This window comes from Brienomyrus brachyistius, chromosome 8 (genome assembly GCF_023856365.1).
Source record: "Brienomyrus brachyistius isolate T26 chromosome 8, BBRACH_0.4, whole genome shotgun sequence".
In the NCBI taxonomy this organism is placed as follows: domain Eukaryota; kingdom Metazoa; phylum Chordata; class Actinopteri; order Osteoglossiformes; family Mormyridae; genus Brienomyrus; species Brienomyrus brachyistius.
The window spans coordinates 20,648,283-20,672,335 of record NC_064540.1 but is presented as its reverse complement, the minus strand read 5'-3'; the positions used below and the strand labels follow the sequence as shown (position 1 = coordinate 20,672,335).

Here is a 24,053-nt window from a genome sequence, read left to right as displayed (position 1 = left end):
CTCATTTTACCTCTTCAACCAAGTCTCATATTTCGCATGAGGGGAAAGAGAGAGAGAGAGAAAGAGAGAGAGAGAGAGAGGAAGGGAATTGGGTACAGAGGATTTTTTTTTTTTCAAATTTTTTATGACTCCTCGCCTTGTAGTAACTCTCCAGAATAGCAGGCAGTAATTATAGTAATGTCAATTTTATTCAGTGATGCTTCATTTTGCCATTTGCGCACATTTGAGTACTTGGGAATTCTGCAGATTTTGCATTTGCTATCTTACTTTCATGCATATGGAGATATGAGTCCTGGGCTCGTAGCACAGGGTCAGCCAGTTAACTGGCGCCCTGGAGCAGTTTTCAGGGTCAAGGGTTGTGACCAGTGGCCCACTGCTGATAGGATCACCTTGCTGGTCGCAGGATTCAAACTGGCGACCTTCCCAACCCATAGAGCCACATAGCTTTCAAGTAACTACAAGTACTACTCAGTTACCGTGAACAACTAATGTTGTTCAGCACAGTGTAATCAATTCACTTATTAATGCACAGTGCTGTGATGAGGCGTGAAACCGAGGTCTTTACTCTCTAAAGTCATGAAAGATCCTTGGGCATATTTCAAAGGAGTAGGATTGGTACCCTGGTAACTGGTGAATTGTCTCCTACCCCTTCACCACCTTAGCTACTGTGTGGGGGGCATACTGGCTCAGAATGGCTGCCGTCGCATCATCCAGGTGGGGGCTACACAGGTGTGGTGGCTGAAGTGACTCCTATTCGGTTCTGTAAGGCAATTTGGGTGTCTTGAAAAGTACTATATAAACGTTCATTAATTCATCATTCATTATTCGGGAGAAAAAAATATACCTCAAATCGGCAGAAATGAAGCATTACGGTGAAATTATAAGTGAGCTGGAATACCAGCATAACACAAAAACAGACACTCAGCTGTGATAAAAGTGGGTTTATAAGCTTCCACACAACCCCCCACCCATGTGAGCTTCAGAAGCCCCTCCCCAAAGCTTGCTTACTCTTCTCTGAATCTTGTGGCTCCTCCCCCTTACTTGCCCATCTCTGGCATCCCCAAGTACAGCACAGGCTAACATCTGGATGCGGAGTGGGGGCAGGGAGAGAAGGGGGAATCCTGCGTCTCGGATTTCCATTTCGTACCACATTCCTTTTCATTCCTGCGGTTGCCAGAGTAACAGGAGCTCAGCCCCGGAGCCTCCCTGGCCGATTCCAGGCCGCACATCTCGACCTCCTCCCCAAATAATTTGTTGACTGCACTATCTAATTAAAACCTGGATAAAGGAAGCGGGCCCTTCATGAGAGACACAGAACATTTCGAGGGTGCCCGGCTGCAGTTTGCTGCTAGCAGATGCCCCAGGGAGTTCTCTTTCAGGAGCTCCACCATGTAAACAATGGTTGCTGGTGCAGAGCAAAAACCAGTTCAATCCCCTTATAACTCCAGCAGCAATTTTTAAGGCTAGATAGAGTGGTAGGAATGCTGTGTCTAACCAGCCATTCATTCTAATTACCCCTCTTGTTGACACTTATCGCAGTCGACCTCAAGTTCCAGATTCATTTTGGTCATTTTGAAAGCTTAACTGGTTTTACGTTTTCCCCGCAAGGGTGTCTATGTATGTGTAGACCGTTCCAGCCTCGATCATTTCAGAAGCAGAGCTTTTCAAAGACTCCAGTTTCGAAGAAAAACAAGCAGCTTCAGGAGCCGGAGAATTCGGCCTGCAATCTGGAAGCAGGGAAGGGTAGCTGTCTGTGGAGCTCAGCCTTTCAGAGAGGCCTGAATTTGAGGTATACAGGTGAGAAGCAGCCAATTAAGAAAGCAGAGATAAATTATACTTTACTTCGTACTGACACTCAACTAGAGGGGCAGGCCCCAGATGCGCTGGGCCACCCCAACTACGTCACTCTCTCTCTCGCTCTGAAGGACACATACACCTGTTTTCAATTTCCCACGCAGAAGGAAGCCCCCCCCCCTCGTTACTGGGAGTGGATTTTAGTAGGCGGAGTGTTGTGGGTGCCTCATATGGGAACAGCTCAACTTAGGGGAACTGAGGAGAAATTGGACCCGCTCCAGTCAAATGTGTTTCCTGATCCTTTTTAAAAACTGAGTGACAAAGGGCCCTTATTCCAGCCCACTGTCAGCCCATTGTCGCTGTACTGGAATTTGCAAACTTCATTTGTGTTTTCTGACCTCTGACCTTTGACTTGTGATCTGGCTGGAGTAGCAAAAGCGTGATAGACAAGTGAAAGGTCAGCGTTTCTGCCTGCTCCACATCCCAAAGGGCAACTGAAGGAATCCATGATCTGGAGTAATGTACCACCCCAGGCCTCTGACAACAGTCTGCTAGGTTGTGCCATGGTCCTGCTACGTGAAGCTGTACTTCAGCATGAATCTCTTTCATATCTGGTTTCACAGCCTGCTTCGGAGGTGCATGGCGGGGGAGGGCTTTTCAATTCCCTCAGAACTGGTGTTCCGGGGCGTTATTCTAGGAAGATGAAACCACATTAGTGAACATACTTGTGAACGTTGGTGCTCATTTCCAACAGCGCAAAGCACAAGATGTTGGGAGCAGGGACAGGATCTGTCAGACGTCCTGTTTCAAATTTGAAATCATTAAAGTATTATGAAGATGATGATCATGATCCATCTGTCCATTTTCTGCACCCACTTGTCCTAGTCAGGGTCTCAGGGGGTCTGGAGCCTATTTTACTGGCAAAGGGTGGAAGGCAGGGGATAACCGAGCATGGGTCATCAGCCCATCGCAGGGCACAGTCACACACCAGTCACACTTATTGGCAGTTTGGAAACTCCAATTCACCTTAGCATATTTTTGGACTGTGGGGGGGAAACAGAATACAGAGTGGAAACCATTCAACAACACAGGGAAAGCTTGCACACACATGGAGCTCTGGCAGAGGCTGAAACCCTGATGCCAGAGGTAACACCACTGTGCCACCCTGCCAGCCCAATGCTGGCGATGTTAATGATAATGATGATGCAAGTAACGATATTAATAATGATTAGGGTGACATTGCTATTGATGATGACAATGGTTGCATTGATATTAATGATGCTGCGAGTGGGATTGGGTGGCACAGTGGTGCAGTGGTGGGCACTGCTACCTTACACTTCTGGGGCCCGGGTTCGAGTCTCTGCCATGATTACATGTGTGTGGAGTTTGCATGTTCTCCCCGTGTCATTGTGGGGTTTCCTCCAGGTACTCCGGTTTCCCCCCACAGTCCAAAAAACATGCTGAAGTTATTAGGAGCTACCAAATTGCTCATAAGTACGAATGGTGTGTGAGTCTGGCCTTTGATGAGTCCTGGGTTGTTTTCTGCCCTGTGATGGGTTGGTGCCCCATCCTGGGTTGTTCCCTGCCTTGTGCCCATAGGCTCTGAATAGGATCATTTGTTATGGAAAATGAATGGATGATGACATTAATTATGATTATCAAGAGAGCACCAATGGCCATCACCTAAACCAAAAGAGAGTCGTGCATGCAGGCCTCAACACACAATGGGCTGATCGGTCTATTCGGTCTCTATTCTGAGAGACATTCCTTCACAGCATGTGGGATGCATGTGTGATTGCAGTCTGTGGGATACCAAAATTTTAATTATCAGTTTTTGTTCCTTTCTCCATCATTAGGCATCACTCCTACCCCTGCTTTTAATAAACATAGGTGGTTACAGGTCATGCAGATACACACAACAGGATTCACACGGGGAATTTAAGTAAACAAATGCTGAGGCTCGACCACATGGCTGCATCACAGCAACCGACATAAGTCTCTGTTTATGAGCATAGTGAACATGGCTGTCGCATTCCTCTGTCACTTCTCATTTCCACATCTGCTCAGTACCATCGTGCTCAGGACTCCAAGCCTAATGATAAGACTTTAGACCAGAAGATGGGGCTGTAAGACTGGATTTGGTAAAGCGATTTACATCTGGCCAGTTTAGCGTTGCTACCCTCTACTGTCAAACTTTGGAGAAACAGGCAAAAATACATCCTGAAGTGAGACTTTCCCCAAAACCATTTTTTTCAAAAATTCAGAAGCTATATATATATATATAAACTACAATTGATGCATTTCAAGAATATTTTCTGTGAAAGTGGCTCAACCACATGAACTAAATGCTTATGATGAAGAAATGGATTAATCCTGTGGCATAGTGGACCAGCGCATGTCCCTGCCTCGCATGTCCCTGCCTCGCATATCCCACGCAGAGGGTTCAAATCCTACCCCTGCTGTGTGTGTCTTTGCATGTTCCTCCTGTGCCGTGTGGATTTTCAGCTCCCTTCTGTGGTCCAAAGGCATGAAGTTAGGCGAACAGGGTCTCTCTAAATCGCCCAGTTTATTTTCAGGGAAGAGACTCAGTGAGTAGTAACTGTGATCGGAAGATAAATTGTTCAGCAGAATGTTTTCACCATTTGGTCCATGAACAAGGCCCATAAACCCCAATTGCTCCAGTCACTGCATAATATTCCTTTCCCCAAAAGACAATGTGTTGCTTTGGATGAAAGTATCTGCTAAATACAGTACATACATGTAAATGTAAATGGGTCAAGACAGCGAGGTACCTGGAATGTGTTAGTCTGCTGTGTAGAACTGCGTCTGTCGGGATTCCTAGTAGGTCCTGCAAGGGTGATGGTGTATGGGGAATTATCAAAGAGAGAGAGAGACCCAAAGAGGCCGTGGACGCGAGTAGCCTCACTGTGTGACACAGGAAATAAAACTTAATCAACACCGAAAAATTTCCACAGCCCAGTATCAATTTAATTACAGAATATTTTACATTTGACTGCATTTTATTGCATTTATTAGATTGTATCACGTCTTCAAACAGTTTTGCAGTGGTAGGGAAAGACAGACATTGGTGGTATTTAAGCAGTCTGCACAGCCTGACTCGCGTAGGTGACAGGAACAAAACACATGCATTGACCAATCGGGTTTTTCCAGCTAGTCAGATGTTATTTGATGCATTTATTTAAGTGAATTGGCCCAAAGGCCGCCGAGTGGAAATTCATTATGGAGAGAATCGAAACCAAGAAAGGAGTCCTGGCTAAAGTGGGCTGCCGTGCTCAGTCATTTAGCTGTACTTAATTACCCGTAACATTAAATTGTTTTGTCTCTCTGCCCCACACTAGACATTCAGAATTCAATGGCCAGGCCATGTGATACAATCTCTGTTTCTGTACCAGTGTGTTAAACCAGAACGCCGAGGTCGCAGAGCTGTCCTTCTGTTCCCAGACCACTGAGGGCTAAGAATTAAAAAACTGGACAGTGATGCAGTGGAGTACAATAACAGGTAGGAACATATGTTTGTGGAATTTAATGAGGTCCAATGAGAAGGTTTGTTATAGAGGTCTGTCCTGCACAGGACACATTGTGGTCCCACTGGTGCCACTTAGCACATCAAATGAGAGAAATAACAAAATCCAGCGTCTGTGTGTGTGTGTGTGTGTGTGTGTGTGTGTGTGTGTGTGTGTGGGGGGGGGGGGGGTTAAGGACCATTTCATCCTGTTTGTGTAAGAGTATCTTCAGACGTGCAGCAGGGGCAGTCTGGGAAGTTGAGCCTCTCACAAAGGAGGAAATATAGGCATTGGGGTTCACAGAAATGGGAGTAAGGGGCCCCACAGGGACCCAGGGGGCTCCTTCACAGGGAGTAAGGGCACCCCTTCACGGGTAGTCAGGGGACCCCATGGGGAGTCTGAGGGCCCCTTTCTGGGTAGTCAGGGGACCCCATGGGGAGTCTGAGGGCCCCTTCACGGGGAGTAATGGGGCCCCATCGGGAGCCAGGGGGCTCCTTCACGGGGAGTAGGGGCACCCCTTCATGGGGAGTCAGGGGGCACCATGGGGAGTCTGAGGGCCCCTTCATGGGTGTAATGGGGCCCCATGGGGAGCCAGGGGCCCCCTTCACGGGGAGTAAGGGGGCCCATCGGGGAGCCAGGGGGCTCCTTCACGGGGAGTAAGGGGGCCCATCGGGGAGTCAGGGGGCCCCACGGGGAGTAAGAGCACTCCTTCATGGGGAATCAAGGGGCCCTACGAGGAGTCAGGGGGCCCCTTCATGGGGAGTAAGGGCAAATCTGTCTCGCTGAAAACACTGGTACGCTCAGAGTGTAGGTCTGACCATTGAGAAAATGATGACATGGTGACATGTCTGTTATTGAATCGCATATGTGGGAGATTTACAGTTTGGAAGAGAATCTCAAATAAGGAGTGAAATGATACATGACACAACCAAAAGTCATCAGAACAGCTTTGAACATGTGTCCAGAAATGAGAAGCCCCCGCCCTCCCCTTCAAAAATATTGCTCAGTGACCCATTAAAAGAAGCTGACAGCACTTTGCTGTGATTTCGGGTGATGGTCCATGACACTGAGTTCGGTTCTATCTCCTGGCCCAGTCTCTGAAGCCCTCCGCCCTCTTCCCTGCCCCACTGCCCGTTTCACGTTCCCTTTCCTTTCTCCCATCTCCTCTACCATCCCCCAAGAGCCCATCCATGTCATCCCTGTGTCTGGTTCCATTCACTGTCCCGCGATGTTTTTGAATGCTCTTGCATTCCAGCTCAGGGGCCCAAGGTCTTGCACTGTGGTAGGCTGCTCTGCCGGCACACAGAAAGGGGAGGGTCGGGAGGTGCAACTGAGAAGCTGAGAGCTGACGGGGAGCAGATGAAGGCCCCTCGTTCATCCTTCAAGGTGATGAAAATGAAAGGGTGTGGTCCGGATATATGATTTCGGGCATCAGTTGGGGTGGAGGGTGCCATTTTGAAACTAAAAAGGAAATTGGCGATGTCTGGAGATGGGAAGAGAGTTAGAGGGCAGGAGGACATAAAGAAGGAGATGCCTGGTTTGGGAAATGAGACAAATCCTAGAGAATAAAAGTGACATAGAGGACAGACAGATAAAACTGGTATATATTGATCTAAGTGCATGCATTCACTTTCAGGGATGTCACTACAGTGCATGTTGAGCCATTGTACTTGCAAAGACCGTCTCTGTGCTGCGTTATGCATTTTCAGCCTGGCTACAGATAGCGTAAACAACAGAACTGGTGAATCAATACTTTCAATTACCCAGAGCACGAAAAGAATCAAGCAATCACACTGGCGGACCTCGAGCTAAGGGCAATTTCAGACAGCACCCATTCAATCAGCCATTCAATTTTCACTGCATTTTTTTATTTTTTTTTGTCACAGGTACAAATGCCTAGCGAGGGTCCCTACTTATGCTTGAGGAGTTTCCTCCGACCGGAATGAGGGCTGGATTCTGCCTGGGGACATAGCTGAGAGGCCGGTGGGCTTTTCGAGAGGGTTTTTTTCTCTCAGAGTCACGACTTCTGGGATTCCCAGTATTACCGTTTAGCGGCTTGACGGCGCTCACTGCCTCTCGCCCATGAATATTAACAAGGCGAAGGTCAGGAAATGCACACGAAAGACAGTTAAACTCTTGCATGCAGCATAATGTGCAAACGGGGTCTAGGAGACGATGTGTAGAGACCTTGAGGAAGTCAGGCTGGCTCTTCCCAAACCTCCAGAGCCTCCGTTTCTCCGCATTACATAACCATCCATCTTACTCGCCCTGCCGTTTTTCAGGGCAACGTCATTTAAATATAGCTGGGAAACTGTGAACCGGCTTGAACTTTATTATCTCCTTATTTATTTAAATTTATTCCTATCTGGGCCTCTGGATTGGCGCTGAATAACAGGGAGCCTCTAGAAAGGTCTTGACTTAAAAGTCATACAACTACGGTGCTTTTATCATATATAACTTTATTCATATATAACAACAGTACAAAGTGAATTGTCAGCTTGCAAAATAGGTGTGCTTCATATTTACAATAGGTACACAATAATATATTATTGTAAAAACCAAATACAACCAAGGAAGGAAAAATAAAACATTGACAAGTCATTTAAATACATTAAATTTCTTACATTTTTTTCACAACACATATAAAACAAGAATGCACATCCAATATATTCATTATCATTATCATCACTGATATAATTTTGCAAAATGACAGAACTCCAGTGTAAACAATGGGCTTAAATAATAGGGCATTTTTGAAGAGACACTCCAGTATTAATGTGTCGAGGGCTCTCACTGGAGCACTGTCCTTCCTCGTTTTCCAGCTTGAGTGAAGGACAAAACAGTTGTTTTTTTTCACCCCACATTCGTTCGAAGGAACTCGAGTAAAACCAAAAAGACTGCAATAAAGCTGGGAAAGTATGCACAATGAAATATTTATCAGTCCTGCTATGTCAGCAGAGTTAGATCTGGTAAGCAGAAGTTAATGTAAAAATGACTATAGCCTATATCCATTTATGTGAAAAAGACGTCCATATAATCAGTATGGGTATCATCAGACACTCAATGATTGGTTCTGGAACTTAAATACAAAATTATACTTTCATTTATATAAAATTTAAAAGTGACCAACTCAGAGAGTTGTAAAAATATCATCATTTGTGTTATCAGTTACGTTAATGACTTTTTTTTTTGTAATGAGCCAATATACAGCTTAGGAATGAGCTAAATCATGTGACTGTTTGCCCATATAAAGGTCTTACTTTTTGTGGAATTTTGTTACCAGTTACTCTGAAAACCTGGTTTCTGTTTCAGTAAAAATTACAGTTAAAAGTTTTGTGGGTGTGAATTATATTCCGACCTTCTGTTAACCTTGTACTAGTTAAAAAGCTGAAAGAATACAATTATTTTAAAATATCTGAACAAGAAACTGAACCAAATGGCATAATTGAACCAAATGGAAACTATGATCATTTTAGATCTATAAATAATCTAAAATCAAAACTAATGGCATCATACTTTTATTAATTTGTTTCTTTAATGTTAAGGGGACAGTTGGGAGAAATATGAATAATGGTCCCCCAAGACTGGTTTGAGAAGCACTGAACTAAAAAAATGGGGACTTAACAGAAAATGTATTGTCGCTTTAATGCCAGGCTTCAGTTTTAACCAGTTTGAGGGTAGCTTACAAAGAGGAATCAGCGCTAAAATGTAATCATACAATAAAGCTCGAAAACATGTACCGTATAGCTTCTGAATTCAGCACTACTTCTAATTCATACCTTATGCTCAGTTCGAAAGCTATGACGTATGGATTTCATACCCTGGATACAAATTTGCATGCATACGGACCCAGCTTTCGTAAACATCACGTAAATGGGTTGGGATTGCGTTACGATTTCAGCGGGTCATTGGAAATTTGGTCAGATGTCTGTTATTGCACAACGTAACCCACAGCCCAGTAATGACATTAGCTGTGCTTCTGGACACTCAATCACATCCTTCATTTACTCGACACATCGTTGCGAGTGCAGATGGTGAAATCTCAACCAATCATTTCCTGGCTCTCGCTGCACAGCAGCTGGTGGACAAGAGAATTACAATGCAACAGTACAAATTAGGTAAATTTCCTCTGCTATTCTCACTCTGTAGCAGAGTTGCGAACCTTTGGCACTGAGGGAAAGGCTCTTGGTACTCGATCTACAGGGATAAATAGTGTAATGTCAGCTGTAATTATGTTTAATTAAACTCTGCATTCAGATGTTACGTAAACCTTTCATAAAAACCTCATAGATGAACAAAGAAGTAACATGGAAACACAGCTAATAAGCAGGATATGGACTATTCTTTTGCCTGCAGCAGATTCTAGTTGTCTACCATTTACAAGCTATCTAACTAGTTTACTGCATTCTAAATGTGTTTTGGCAAATTAGAAATTTTTACACCTGCTGACAGCTTCGGCTGTGATCAGCGTGAAATCATACAAGCTGCCCAGCGTGCAATTAGCTGAAACCGGCAGCGATGTCAATAAACCGCCGATCGGCGTTAAGTGTTTGCCTGCCTAAACTGTGTTGCAAAGTATGGTGTGTTTATTTACCATTAAGGGCCGGGATTCGTCCATCAGCTCCGAATACTGGCACTGAAGGTTAGGGTTCTGCTTTGGTCCAGGTGGTACTGAGCACCATAGCACAGTGTGTGTATGAACCGAAAGCAGCGAGGTATTAATGAGATGAAGGTGAGGTATAAACCATTTCCCGCCCACTGCCTCTCACCAGAATTTGGACAGAGGCTGGGTAAAAAAGTGGATATGCCACGGAGATGATGCTGGAGAAACACAGAGCAAGAAGTCCCTTCATGTTTTCTCATTATCTTAACTCCCAATGATTGTGGGGTCAAGACAGCTGAACAATTCTACAGTCCAAAGAGCAAATCCAGAAGATACTCAGCATTATCATAGCCAAGGATGCCGCCCAGCGATTGTGCCAATATCTGAAAACCGCCCCAACTTAAAACTCAATCAGAGAAGCCGTGAATGCAACGAGCCTGTGGTTTCAGTGGGCAGTGTGATTAGGGCAGTGGTTCTCAATGTCAGTCCTCGGGCCCCACTGCCCTGCTTGTTTTCCTGCTGTTCCTGCCCCACACACAAGTCCCAGCTGTCTTTCAGCTTCTGATTGACTGAACACACCTGATCCAGGTAATCAGCAGTGTGTAGGGCAGGGATAGCTGGAAAACAAGCAGGGCAGTGGGGCCTGAGGACCGACTTTGAGAACCACTGGATTAAGGGAAGATCTTCCACCTGAATCACACCACCTTGTTTTGAGACCTTCTGTGACAGAATAATCTCAAATCATTACTTTAAGATATTACGGACAATTAAGCAGTGACTTGTCATGGATAACCTATGACACAAATTTCAATCAAATCTGGGCATAGTTTTTGGTTTAAGGGTGATTGGAGGATATATTTCACTTGGCATGTGTTCCATCTATGGCAAGGTAGCTCAGTAGGTTGCCTAATATCTCTGGATTTAGGGTTTGAGTTTCACCTCTAAGTCGTCATTCTCCCTGTGATGTTTGGGTTTCCTGTGGGTACGACGGATTCTGCCTGCGGTCCAAAGATATTCAGCTAAGTGAACTGGGGTCCCGAAATTGTCCCCTCTGTTGCCGTCCTGGAGCCACTGGTAGATGGATTTCTTTGCTTCACCTTCTGTGAACTGGCACCACAGAATAAGCGTTCAAGGCAGCAGCATGTGAAACCAAACCAAGAAACTTGCAGGAGTGAGTGGTCCATGGTGGGTAACCAGAAGGTGTTCCCCTAGCCCCACCGCCACTGCCAGAGAGGGAGGAGTCCCTGTCTTCTCTCTCCCTTCACACCTCATCCCAGGCATCAAAGTTGCCGGTCAGGGTTGCTGGGCTGTGGCTAAGCCCTTCCCTCAAAGCCCATGTCCTGGTGCAGACTAGCAATAAAGTCTGGAAAGTTCTTGCAGAGCTGTTAAACAGTTCTCAGGCTAATAAAACATCTTTCAAGTGTATTTAAACCATTTCAGCTCTAAATACTAAGGTTCCTTTTGATATTGTATTAAAAAAAACATATTTTTGGAAAGTGAAAGAGCAACAATCATATCTTCAAGATTTTTCACGCAGACGACTCCTGGAATATCAAAGATACACATTCGGTTGAGCTGATGATCACAACAGATATTGTTCGATGACCCTTCTGGAATTCAAATCAGTCTTTCAAAGTGCTGCTCATTCCATCAGTTTTCCCGTTTGTATTTTTTAATTCCATAAAAGGAAACAGTTTTCACTTTTCGGTGGTGATATCCTCCAACCTATGGCTGCGCTAGCAACACTGTTCACTCTTTAGAAGAACCAAAAAAAAACATGCAGTAGCTGCTTAACCCACTAACAAGAAGCCCAACCGATGGGAATAAATTAGAAGTGAAAAAATAAATAAAAATTCCAGAATGCACGAAAGCCGACCATACGGATCTCTCCTGTCCACTGATGCCAGGTGGCCAATCACAGCTGTCCATCTTGCCAGGATCCAGGTTCAAAGACAGAAGCCTGACTCACAAAATCTGTGCTGGAAAAAGAGGAAGTAACACCTGGCCAATCCCCCGCTTTCCACCATTTCTCCGCCCTCCAGCCGGTCTCCATAGTAACTGCACGGCACTGTGGATGCCCGCAAGCGGCATGGCAGCAGCCCGGAATCTACTAAAACTCTAAACGGTAAATTTTAACGAATGCGTTTTTGAAAAGGCCAGCTGCGTTTCCCCATGATTGGAGAAGGTGTCTCTGATGTTGGGGAGGGAGGGTTAGGGGTTGGTGGGGCGGGGGGGGGGGGGGGGGGGGTGTGTGCTGCCAGGTCGCCAAACCCTCAGCTGTCCTGAAGCATGGCACCCAGCAGCTGCTCCACCTTGTAAGCCAGCCGCTGCTTCCTGGCCTGCTCATCCTGCTCCAGTGCCGCTGTGATCTGCAATGGAGGGAGAGAAGGAGAAGCCGTGAGGTGGAGCCCGGGGGGGGGGGGGGGGGGGCAATTTGAAAATACAGGAAACACACTGCAGAGCTTTTGGGAAAATAAAGAGAACATCGTCAAGCTACATCCAGTGGCAAACAGGCGAGGCACGGTCAGGAGGGAGGCCCCTGTCTCAGTGCGTGTGTGGAAGAACAGAAACACCGGTTTCACACACTGAACATCCGCCGAAGAGCCAGCACACGCACACGCACAGATGCAAGCTCCTGCAGCAGAGGCATGCGACTGCATCTGACAATCACAGGCGTCACAATCTAATAGCACATCAATGGTCTGTGTGACCTTTCACCTCAACATCCTTTCACATTGATGTGCTACTGCCGGACTTAACATTTAATAATATTATAATACTGTGTATGTAACTTATATAGCTGTAGGATTCAGAATGCATAGATTATAGATTTGCCTTCGAAGAGTTGTGATCATATAAACTCCAACCAATAATTCCTGAAGACACTTGAGTAAGGTTTAATTAAGAAAATATTTTCTTGATTAAAAAATGACAACACTGTTAATTTAATTAACAAATAAAGGGCACAAAACTAGTATTATTAAAATTACTACTACAGTTATTAGTGAACTCCTCACAAAATCCTTCACAAAGAGTTAAACCTGTCAGGATGCATCAAAGCACAGCCTGAGAATGGCTGATGAATCTTGAATACATTGAGTTTTGAATTGATTGACATCCATTGTTCTGACGGGCTTTGATGGCTGCGTCCCAGTGGGTGGTCTGTTTTCCCTGCGGGGGGGCCCGTTCAATGAGGCCCAGCAGTGCCGCTCACCTCCTGGCTGTACTTGCTGACGTAGGAGAAGATCTCGTTGAGCGCGCTCAGCATGTTGAACTCAGCCGAGTGCAGGCGGGCCTGCTCCGCCAGGTAGGCGTTCATGTCCTGGTCGCTGATTGCCGGCAGACGGTGGATATCTGCATAGTACCTGGAGGAGAGAGGAAGCCACTAGCAGCTGTGAAATCGACCAATCATGTTTACTTTGCATAAACTACAATCAGTACTGTGCAAAGGTATCAGGCAGTTAAAGAAAATTCTGTTTAAACTATCTTAATTTTGCCCTGTGATGGGCTGGCCCCCCCATCCTGGGTTGTTCCCTGCATTGTGCCCGCAGCTTCCGGGATAGGCTCCAGACCCCACGCGACACAGAAGGATAAGCGGGTTGGAAAATGGATGGATGAATGGATGGATGATCTTAAGTTTGGTGCAAAACTATGATATTATTCCCGTCAAAGTGTCATTAAAAAAAAAGTTACCCCAGTGTTTGCAGCAACCGTCTAAAACACCAAGGTATTGTTGACTTGACCAGTACCGGACCTTGCTAATAAGTACCTAATTGAGTTATTTAATTAATTAAGTGAATTAATTAATTGAGCTTGTGGTTTAATGGCTAAGGTGCCCCTTGAGGGGACGTTTTGGGAACAGAAACAGTGATCTTATAACCACCCAACACCATATTCGCTACTTTTTGAAGAACAAAAGAAACTCTTGCTTTTTTATTACTTTAAATTTGCATATGCTCTAAAACTGTTTTGTTTATGAGCAGACATACACTTACTGCCCAGATAAGCATCCTTCACTGCCTAAGACTTACACACAGCACTGTATGATCGCTCTGGTGGTTCAGTGGGCGTCACTGCCACTTCACAATTAACTCACAGTTCAGATCCAACCCCGGCTCTGTGAGTGGGGTATGCATGTTTTCTATTGGCTGCTCTGATTTCCTTCAATGAAGGTAGCTGACCGGGTGTCACATGATGAGTGATTATGTGCATGCAAGTGCGTGCTGTGTGACGGACTGGCATCCTGTTCCTGACGTGCCCAGTCGGTGCCCTGTGCCTGCTGCCATAGGCACCAGGCTCACTGTGAGTTTGTATTGGTTAGCCGGATGGATGGAAGTTTCTGGTTGGGTATCAGGACACAGTGGGAAACTTGCTGATCATTAGAGGCGGGTATGTGAAGCCAAATCATCCTCCTGCAGCAGTTACCTCTCCACCCAGCTCTTGTAGTTGGGGATGTCCTTGGCGTACAGCAGCTTGTTGGAGGGGGAGTCCTTCCCGAGTCGGTGCTCGGAGGTGGAGCAGGAGTCCATGAAGGTCTGGGCCACCACAGAGAGGCAGGCGTCCGTGATGCTGCTCTTGTGGATGTCAAAGACGAACTGCGGATTCTTGATCACGTTTACCCAGAAACGGAGAGGCAGGCTGGGGAGGGGGGGTGTTAGGAAGAGCCCTGGAGTTATAAACTTCAGAGTGATATCTCACACGCAGAAAACTTCATCATAGCACAGCTTGATACCCATAAAGCAACTCTACTCTATAGGTGGTGTTTGAACGTTCTAATTGTGTAGTGTTGAATTCCTCAGTCAAGAGACCTGCAATTAGATTAACTGGCATCTGAAAATGCACCGTGTCCTGTGTGGCCGAAAATAAGCTCCCTTGGTAACACTGGACTAGATACACAGTAGAAAAAGAATGTAAGGACGTATGGAAAGGACAGAAGGTAGATTTTACTACATGCTATGTTATAGACAAGCATCTTAATCTAATGCTAATCGATACATTAAGAGATAGATACTCTGTTCTTTTACACATCGACAAAGAATCCATGAGGAATATGTTAGGCTTTCTGGAGAAACACTTTGCTTTGTTTTTACAAGATTTCATTGTTGATATTCTGCCCGTAGGGGGAGCTCACCAGTTGCTCTTCCATGTGTGACGCACATCCGTGTCGTGGATGCCGTGTCTGTCGGCCTGCTCGTCCAGGAAGTCGAACATGTACTTGATAGCGAGCGGGAGGGTGCTGCCTCGGTGCGCTGTGCTGAAGAGGGTCTCGAACAGGTCGTCCACAAACTTCTGCAGGGTGCCCTGTGGGGGGAGGCGTATGTGAGCTCATTCATTCTGCCCCGTCGTCATGCCCCGAGAGATGTCTGTTGCCAGCGAAGTGTGGAAAATCATGCGTGTTTGTCTGGTTATCTCCAGTGAGGGTGGCAGACAGATCCAGGTGGAATGTGGAGGTGAATTTATTACAGGATTAATAAGATAGGGGTTGAGAAATGAATACAAACGACAGCTTTGTGGCTTCAGCGAGGAGAGGGCAACATGCAAGACAAACAACTCGGGCATCGAATCGACAAAGAGGCTTTTTATGCTCTATCTGTGAGCCGAGAGAGAAAACTAAATTCCGTCTAAACGGGAGAACTTGTCTGTCTTACATAGCTCTCCTCAAATGTGGTGTCTCCCCTGTCTTTTGGGGGTTGGTACCTTGGTGGCCAGCAGTCTGGTGAGGTATATCTCGGAGACCATCTTGCTGCCGCGGTCGCCCTCTTTCTGGTCGCCGTGCTCGTGGTTTTTCACCAGGTGCCAGACCTTGACGCCGCTTTCCAGGTCAGGCGTGATCATGGGGGCGCGGGAACGCAGGCTGTCCGGACTGCCCGAAGTGTAGCGGAAAGCAGAATCTGGGGGGGGTGACGGGAAGGAGTTAATTTCCCATCAGTCCCAGTACATAATCCTCCACAGCAATGCCTTATTGTGTGTTATTTTTTTCCCCTTTTCTCCTGCATAATTTGGGCGATGCTAATCCTCCATTAAACAACGGCCCCGCACCCGCCTTTTGCGTTCCAAGTCGGCTGGCGTCCGCTCGGTTGATTCACACCCCCGCCAGCTTGCTTTCTGCTTCACGCCGGCGGCCGCGCGGCGCAGTGCGGGAGAGCTAGCGGCACACGAAGCAGCAGCCAGTCTCGCACTGACTATGGCAGCCAGCCCGCGGATACCTGGGTGGCCTCTAGGTGGCGCTTTTGAGTGACCACCATTGCCAAATCCCAGCGTCAACTGGCTGACAACGTACCTGAACCATAATACACTGCCTTAATTAGTGAAGAGTCTTAAAAGGTAACTTTTTACATTTCGGAGAGATAATTCTTCCATGTACAATCCCTACCTATTTAACACAGTGTGTAAGGCGCTTGACTTCAAAACTGTAAAATTGCTACAGGCTATTTATAATTAAATCATTATTATTACCACTACTCTCATTTTATTGCTGGTTCTTCTTCATTACTCTGGTAAATATTATTTGACCCTTGTGAGCAGGCACATTAACTTCGGTGAGGATCCATGAGGATGTGCACGCCTTCCTGCCTAATTAATCTCATTTTCCCCACCTCCTTACAAACCTTGACCCCCACCCCTCCCACCTCATTCTGCCCCCTTCCTCATGTCTTTCCACTGGAACAGCCACCGATTAACTCCACTGCACCGAGGCAAATGTAACAGCGAGAAAAAACATTTCACAAGTGAGACACTTCCTTTTCCCCCTGGCTGTGTGAGTGTGTGTGTGTGTGTGTGTGTGTGGGGGGGGGGGGGGGGGGGGGGGTTTGAGGGAGGGGCGAAGAAGAGATGTTCTGCTTCACAATTTGCTTTTGCTGGAAACCTCACCATGTGTAAAATATCAAGTTTGCACAGCTGCCGACCCAATATAATGCACAATGACTGAAATGTTGCACTTACGTGGCCACCTCCGAAACCCCGATATCGGAATGAACTGTCAGATGTATGTGCCTGCCTGATCTAAGCTGGTCTGAATGATACATTAACCAGCTGAGGAGCTTAAAACTTCCCAGCTTCTGAGATAAGTGGCAATAATAAAAGGCAGAGATGTCTCACCGTATCGGCTGATGGTGCGAGACACACCCGCCGAGGCGGGAATGTTGTAGGACGAGGTCTGCTTGGGGACCAGGGCAACCATGGAGCGGTCCGATACCTGTGGGGAAAACACAAGCTCCGTCATTTCTGCTCAGCTCCGACACAAGGACGAAAGAGACTAAATAAACAAGAAAATAAGTCTGATGGCTGCTGTCCCACCACAAGTGTGCCATTTGGTTCCCCCTGTGCCAGGGCCACGTCCCTGCCCCCCACCCCTTGGTGAGGCATACAGTGCGGCTGGCCAGCAGCCTTCAGGAAAGGAGGTGGAACGCCTGGATCCGGCAGCAGAGAGACTTTTCCTTTTGTTTTTCTTTTTTTCTCCTCCTGAGCGCCACATGCCAGTCTGGAACATTCTGCCTCTCCCACCGACACTCGCGCTTTTAAATTTGCAATGGAGCTGGCGGCCAGGAGCGCCGATGGACCCGGCAAGCCAGCACACGGCGGGCGCATTAGAGTAAGACCACCGTGATGTGCGATCGGCCCAGACCGCCACCGCTAATAATGTAATCGTAAATGTAAACGTAATCGTAAATGTAAACGTAAACGTAAAGGCAGCCAGCTGCTTGACACAGACCCACAGCCCTCTCCAGCAAAGACCAGCGCCTGGTGAGAGGCAACAAAGACACCCGTCAATCCAAGCCGCCCTGACAGACACCTCCCCTCCCGTTGTGCCCCCTGAGCGCGGACATCTTAATAAGCTCCTTTTTGGGAAATCTCAAAACTCTGGCCATGCACTTGACCCTCCACGCCTCCAAGTTCTCGTGAACAATGGTGTGAGCCTGGTTGGAGGAGGATGCCCACAGGGGTGTGTTAGAGATGCCCCCACGGACTCATCGGCTTATTAATAATGCATATCCAATTACCCCCCCCCCCCCCAACATGGTGTGGCGCTACAACAGAAGAGATTAAAAGATGCTGGGGCACAGAAACTGCCCTACATTCACGATGTTCCTCTGACCCGCCCGCGAGCCCGAACAGCGGTGCTCCAGATAATCGGCACCGCCAGCAGGTGCCTAAGCTCTCGGGGGGGTGGGGGCGGGGGCTGGGGGTGGTCACAAAGCACTACTGAAACAAGGAAGAGGGAAAAGCCTTAACGATATCATTACCAGTCAAGTGGGGGGTGCTGGAACACCGAAGATGCTGTTGAGAACCAACATATAAAGTCAGATGATTTAGGGAGCCATAGAAAGTATTAGAATTGGTATGAAAATAAGGTTTAAATGAAACATCACAGGGAGAAGGAGGACAGACACTCTTACAATGAATAGTGTCATTCTAGGTGTGAGAACTGAAGCCATAGGAAACCGATGAGCCACTTTCTAAAGGGATAATTTAGAAAGAAATAAATTGTAACCTGAAAAGCCACTGAAGACACTTCATCCTCTGTCTTGGAGCTGTGAGGCAGAGCGCTACACCGAGTTTTCCTTCCCTTGTTGGGTGACACGCATCGCATGACCCAGCAGGAGGACATGGGGGACAGGTGTGCCTCACCTGGTAGTGCAGGAGGGTGTTGAGCCTCTTCCAATCATTCTCGATTTTGGTGGTGATGTCCTCATCCTGCAGCACAACACGAGCCACTCGGCCTTGGCGCCACTCTGGGGGGGGAGGGGGGCGTTACAGACAGTGATGCTCATGGTAACATTAACAACAACAGACCCTTCGGGGTCATGTGACAGCATGCCAAGAGTGCTGACTGAACAATCAGCATGTGTCTCGTTCCTCAGTCTGTCGAGCCTGTAGAGGGCGCCGATGTAACACCAGCAGAGATAATGTCTTAACTTTACAGAAACTCTTCTGCTGGTTCTATACCAACATTGCTTACATGCTAATCTCCTCAGTCCCACTTGATTGTGCTACCGGACAGTCAATTTAACCTTGTGGTGCTTTGTTGCTGGCTCTGAATTTATTAAACGGCTTAGAAAAGTGGGGATTTAGTATTTTTGGAGTCACATGGGTTGCTCGTGAGACAGATACTATCCCGGTGGGGGCCGGAGATGGGCTGTAAGTGTACATGTGGGTGGGGTGAGGTCAGCAGAGGTTCACTCGAACAGAAGACAGAATTGTCGGGGTGATGGAGACAGATGGTGTTGGAGTCTGTCCGCTCGCCTGCCTGCCTGTCCATCTGTGAGTTTCCATCTGGGCGAGTCCACCAGGCCGGACGTGCACAGGCAGAGCCTCCGCTACTGCGTCACCACAACACTGCGCCTGTCAGCCCATTAATATGTTGAAGCAGTGCTTCCTGCCCGCACTCTTAGCTCCGCATATGCCGGTGTATGTAAAAGTGAGCCCTTATTGCCCTTGATGGACGACCAAACAAGCCACTCAAACAAAAGATTCTGATTCAAATTGCATGAAACTGAAAATGCTAGCTGAGGATCACCTCAAATTTTCTCAGCTGTGTTAAATTGAATCACTGGCAGATATGAAACTAATGGTTAAAAAATAATCATGTATTCCTAAATATCTTTAGTTTCACCCCTTGCAATGATTAATAAAATGTTCATTGTTAGTTCAGTTACTAAACCTACTCAGTTTTGTTAAAGTTTCACAAACGATCAAACTAAGGATTATCAGCACAAATAATGTAATAACTTCATTTGGTTTAATAGGATTAAAATGTACGGCAAGCTGTCAGGGTGCAAATTCAGTTTGCAGGAATTGTGCAGCGCGTTCAATTAATATCTTAATCAGGAGGAATTAATTAAGAGCTCAGCTGGACAGAAAGAACGGGCACGGCGAATGTGCCAACAGGCTTGGGAAAAGCGGCGTTAAATAATTCTCTCTGCTCGCTGCTCTGCGCGCGAGCAGCCGTCTAGCACTGGTGACGTAACCTCGCGGGCGCCGTGCACGCGGCAGCAGGGGGCATCGGCAACTGCGCCGGCCTGGCGCCGATTCAGCTCGGCGATGCGTCAGTCGGTCCTGCCATCGTCGTAATTACAGCGACAGTCTGTCGGCCACGCGCTGCGTTGCTGGGGGAGCGATCCTGTCAGATGACTGTCAGTGGGGTATCAAGCGAGGGGAAATGAATGTATCAAGGTGTCAGGCTGTCAGAGAATCAGTGTCGGTGACTGTACCAGTCCGCGGGCTGAGATGTCTGTTTTTCTGCATGTTGACCCGTGTGCTACTTCATTGATGGTAACGCCGGCATATGGTTTAGTGAATGTTGGTAGATTTCCATATGGGTTAGTGACTTGGCTGGTACTGTATGCTGGTTTGTGATTTAGTGAAGGTATCGGGGAGTCGGTGTGCTGGATCAGCACAGGATATCATATGGCTATTTCTAGCACTGTTCTGCACTTTCAGATTAGATGCCAAAATGCGTTTTGTACTCTGCGCAATAATAAAAAAGTGGGATGTAATGTAAGTTAATGAAGTCACACCCAGGTCCATGTCGATAGCGCGCGGCCTCAGGGAGTACGGCATGTTCTTGTAGACGGCATCCAGGATCTTCTCCTTCACCTGGGTGACCGTGTCGCAGTTAAGCACCTTGACTGGGATCTCAGGGCTGTTCTCGTTGTCGGGATTCACGCAGTTGAGGATCTGGGAGAGAGGATGGTGGAAATGGGTTAAATGGTGCTCGCCAGCTCCATCAACCACTGCACACATGCCCGCCCCCCCCCCCCCATCCTGCCATCAACCACTGCACACATACGTCCCCCCCCCCCTCCCCCCACTCAGTATGGCCAGAGCTGCAGCTGCACTGTTTTCTAAAAAACAAAAAAAGATCTCATTTCACACCTTTGGTGAGATACCAACGTCCAACTCCAACAAGATACTGAAAAGCCCATGTTGCCTGCTGTTCCTGGGAGGGCTGCCTGAGTGATGTCATTTTCCAGCATTGGGGATCCCACACCAAAACGATATGCTAATAAGGATATGAGGGAAAGTCGGATTTCTATCCGTCTTCCAACCACTTGGATGGTGTTGCAGGGAGTGCAAAGGGCAAAGGGCTGGGGTGTATCCCTGACCGTCCAAAGCAGGCATCATACGCACTCACACACACACACACGCACACACACTCTCTCTGACAGATTCAGTGATGCCAGGTATTCTACTAAAAGTCTTTGTAAGTTGGTTAGAAACTGCGTGACACCAGGATTCGAACCGCAAAATTGCAGGAAGCAATATTACTGTATGAGGCACCATATTACACCGTTCCCCCCCCCCCCCCCCCCCCCCCAAATCAGATGGTTTTACAGGTGTTTCCGATCACGCAGATACTGTGTGTTGCATCAATTTGGGACTTTTTTCTTAAACTGAGTTTTCCTGCTGAGTCAGCAAGATTGAATAACTAAAAAGAGGACAGGGGAGAGGGTTATTTGGCCATTGTAGAAAGTGCTAAGAACCTTGGCATTACCAAATCAACAATCTGAAAAATTGTAAGGGAAGGAGACAAAAGCTGGAAAATGTCAAGACTAGATGGAAGAAAATTATTTCTTAGTGTGAAGAAAAAAAATGTAAACCCAAACTATCTTTCAGGTATTCCTGGGGTGCATGGTGCAATTTTCAAGCTCACTCTGCAAGAAACTTCACCAAGAGAAATTAGGGGGCCGCACTGGAAAGTGTAAGTCCTTCACTGGGCACCAGTATGAAGAGCACAGACTGGAAGTGGTAGAGAAACAGGGAGGGAAGTAATTGGAGATCTGGGACAAACTTTCTAGTCAGAGGAGACCAAAATAAACATTTGTCAAAGTGATAAGGCTGATATGTAACAAAAAAGTAACCCTAAGAACCTTGGTGGACAGAACATCATGGTGTGGATGGGTATGGAGGTTTCCGGAACAGGGCAATGAGTTTTACTGACGATTCAACTGAAGATCGCGGCAAAACATCTGGTTATGTCAGTGGGATGGAGGCTTGATGCATTTACTGCCAGCGAAAGGCAATGACTCACCGCACCGTCTCAACACTTAAAGTAATGCGACTCAGTGGGATACTAACAACAAAATGTGCTTTTGATTCATTGTGATAGCAAACAAATAAAAAATGCCCTTCTGAATTTCAGCTTCTTATTCATACAAGAGAAGAGCAGCGATTTCATATCTTTTTTTCTTTGCTGCTGTGCTCTCGGGAGCACACAGCGTTTGACCGTTTGACCTGTGCTCCGCACTCATCTCGCACTGACCAGGGTCTTGTACTCGATCTGCTGCCGAATCAGTTTGTCTTCACTGAGCGAGTACCGCGCCTCGCCCGTGATGGCATCGATGGGGCCCTTCTCCATCTGCTGCTTGATGGCGCAATAGAGCATGAAGAGAGGCTCACCGGCGCATTCCTGTGGACAGAGAGGCAGGTGCGGGATGGCAGACTCATACACACATGCATACGCGAGCGAAAGAAATGCACGGCATGCAGTAAGTCTGCTCAAAGACATTCAGCAAGAGAGAAATCGACACACACAAACACACACGCAGATACGCAGATAAAGAAAACAGGACATCATACACAGTCACGACATCTAGCAACCTCGTAATATAGAAAGAGCAATCGACACACTCCGCAGATACAGAGAATGACGTGAAACCTGAAGTGTGAACTGTTAGTTACCTTCAGGAACCTGTGAAGCAGGAAGGCGAACCAATTTGTCAGCATCTTCTCGGCCACAGACTCCGTCCTGAAAAGGAATGCATTGGCGTGAATGTGCCATTTTTGTGGGCCACGTTTTACACATCATCTAGACCCCCAGAGATATAACCCTTCCATCTTAATATTGCATATTATTTTGACTGACAGAAAGACCACAAAGAAAACATTAAAGCTTGATCTGGCCAGAATCACAGTCAAGATCAATTTATGAGATCAATTTAAAGGCTATAATTGTGATTATAAACACTGTAATAAAGTCTAGCGAAGGCTTCAAATTTTATTAAGATCAGAGAAAAAGTCGAGATTGCTTCTGCGCATTTAAAACACGCTCAAGTCAAGAATGTTCAGATTTAAAGGGTGGATAATTTTCTAGCATTATTTCAGTTTGGAGTCAGGTCACTTGGGGCAAAGAGGGAAAAAAATGCCATTAGAGCAATCAAAATGGTTTTTTCTCTCGCGCACAGAGTAAAAAATAGGCTCAGAATTATAGAAGAATTGATCTTACGTCTCACTCGGCATGAGAGTTAGTGTGGGAAACTTTAGAATGGCTTCCCACCTCCTGCTGACAGAGGAGTTTACTCGGAACCACACTTGTCATTCATTTTCAAGGAGCAGTACAGTGATTCTTTATGAACATCGGTCTCTAAGAAATAAGAAAACATCACAAATCTTAGGTTATGTTTACCGTTCGGATTTCAAGGGAAGCCTGGGGGCGACTATGCAGGGCTTGGTGTGATCGCTTGCCGAACTCCAGCAGGCCTCTCAAGCATTATTAAAAGTAAGAATAAATCCATGTTCTGTCTCAGAACACAAAGGAAATCCAACGAGCGGCGAGTGAGGAAAGAGCACAAAAGCAGAGGCTCATTTGGCAAGAGAACGGACAAAAGCACTGGAAAGAATACAAGACGAGCGTGCTTATTAGCATGAAGAATAAATTAAACGTGGATGGTTTTGGCTATGAAATACCGATGTGGCTTTGACACTGTATATGAAGACAAAAAAAAAAAACGGCAAAAAAAAAACTTGTTACCGCAAAAGAATTCCAACATCACAATGAACAACTTGAGGCCGGGCTAAAGAATGGCACTCGAGATTATTGAACATTCGCAGTTGGGGAGAGCAGCTGTCTCCGGCCCACTTGCCAGAGCGCTGCGCAGTCAGATAGCAGGCTGCACCGGGCCGCCGCTGAGGCCTGGAAAGCCCAGCATCACACCCTCTGCTCGCCACTCAGGGGAGAGCTGCCAGCCTGTGATTTACACCACGGATCGTGGGAAGCGAGAAGAATCTTTCCAGCAGGACTGAAACCTCCGATAATCCCCAAGTCCTGCGGAGGCCCATGTCAATTCTTACGCGAGACATTCCCATGGGAAAAGGAAGGAGTAGAATGGACCTGAAGAATGTTCCATACATAT

At 46.8% G+C, this 24,053-nt stretch overlaps 1 protein-coding gene across 2 annotated transcripts in view; it reads right to left on the bottom strand.

The window, feature by feature from the left end:
• Nucleotides 1–12,162: 12,162 nt before the first annotated feature.
• Nucleotides 12,163–24,053, bottom strand: part of plxna2 (plexin A2) — a 109,938-nt gene continuing 98,047 nt past the window's right edge. For both annotated transcript variants that reach the window (XM_049023443.1, XM_049023442.1), the window contains 10 exons: nucleotides 22,603–22,669; nucleotides 22,184–22,330; nucleotides 20,439–20,598; nucleotides 18,550–18,653; nucleotides 17,020–17,116; nucleotides 15,619–15,812; nucleotides 15,053–15,222; nucleotides 14,347–14,559; nucleotides 13,136–13,286; nucleotides 12,163–12,290 (listed from right to left, as the gene is read on the bottom strand). In XM_049023443.1, the coding sequence (XP_048879400.1) occupies nucleotides 12,195–12,290; nucleotides 13,136–13,286; nucleotides 14,347–14,559; nucleotides 15,053–15,222; nucleotides 15,619–15,812; nucleotides 17,020–17,116; nucleotides 18,550–18,653; nucleotides 20,439–20,598; nucleotides 22,184–22,330; nucleotides 22,603–22,669 (1,399 nt within the window). In that variant the 3' untranslated portion in view covers nucleotides 12,163–12,194. The remainder of the gene's footprint in view (nucleotides 12,291–13,135; nucleotides 13,287–14,346; nucleotides 14,560–15,052; nucleotides 15,223–15,618; nucleotides 15,813–17,019; nucleotides 17,117–18,549; nucleotides 18,654–20,438; nucleotides 20,599–22,183; nucleotides 22,331–22,602; nucleotides 22,670–24,053) is intronic.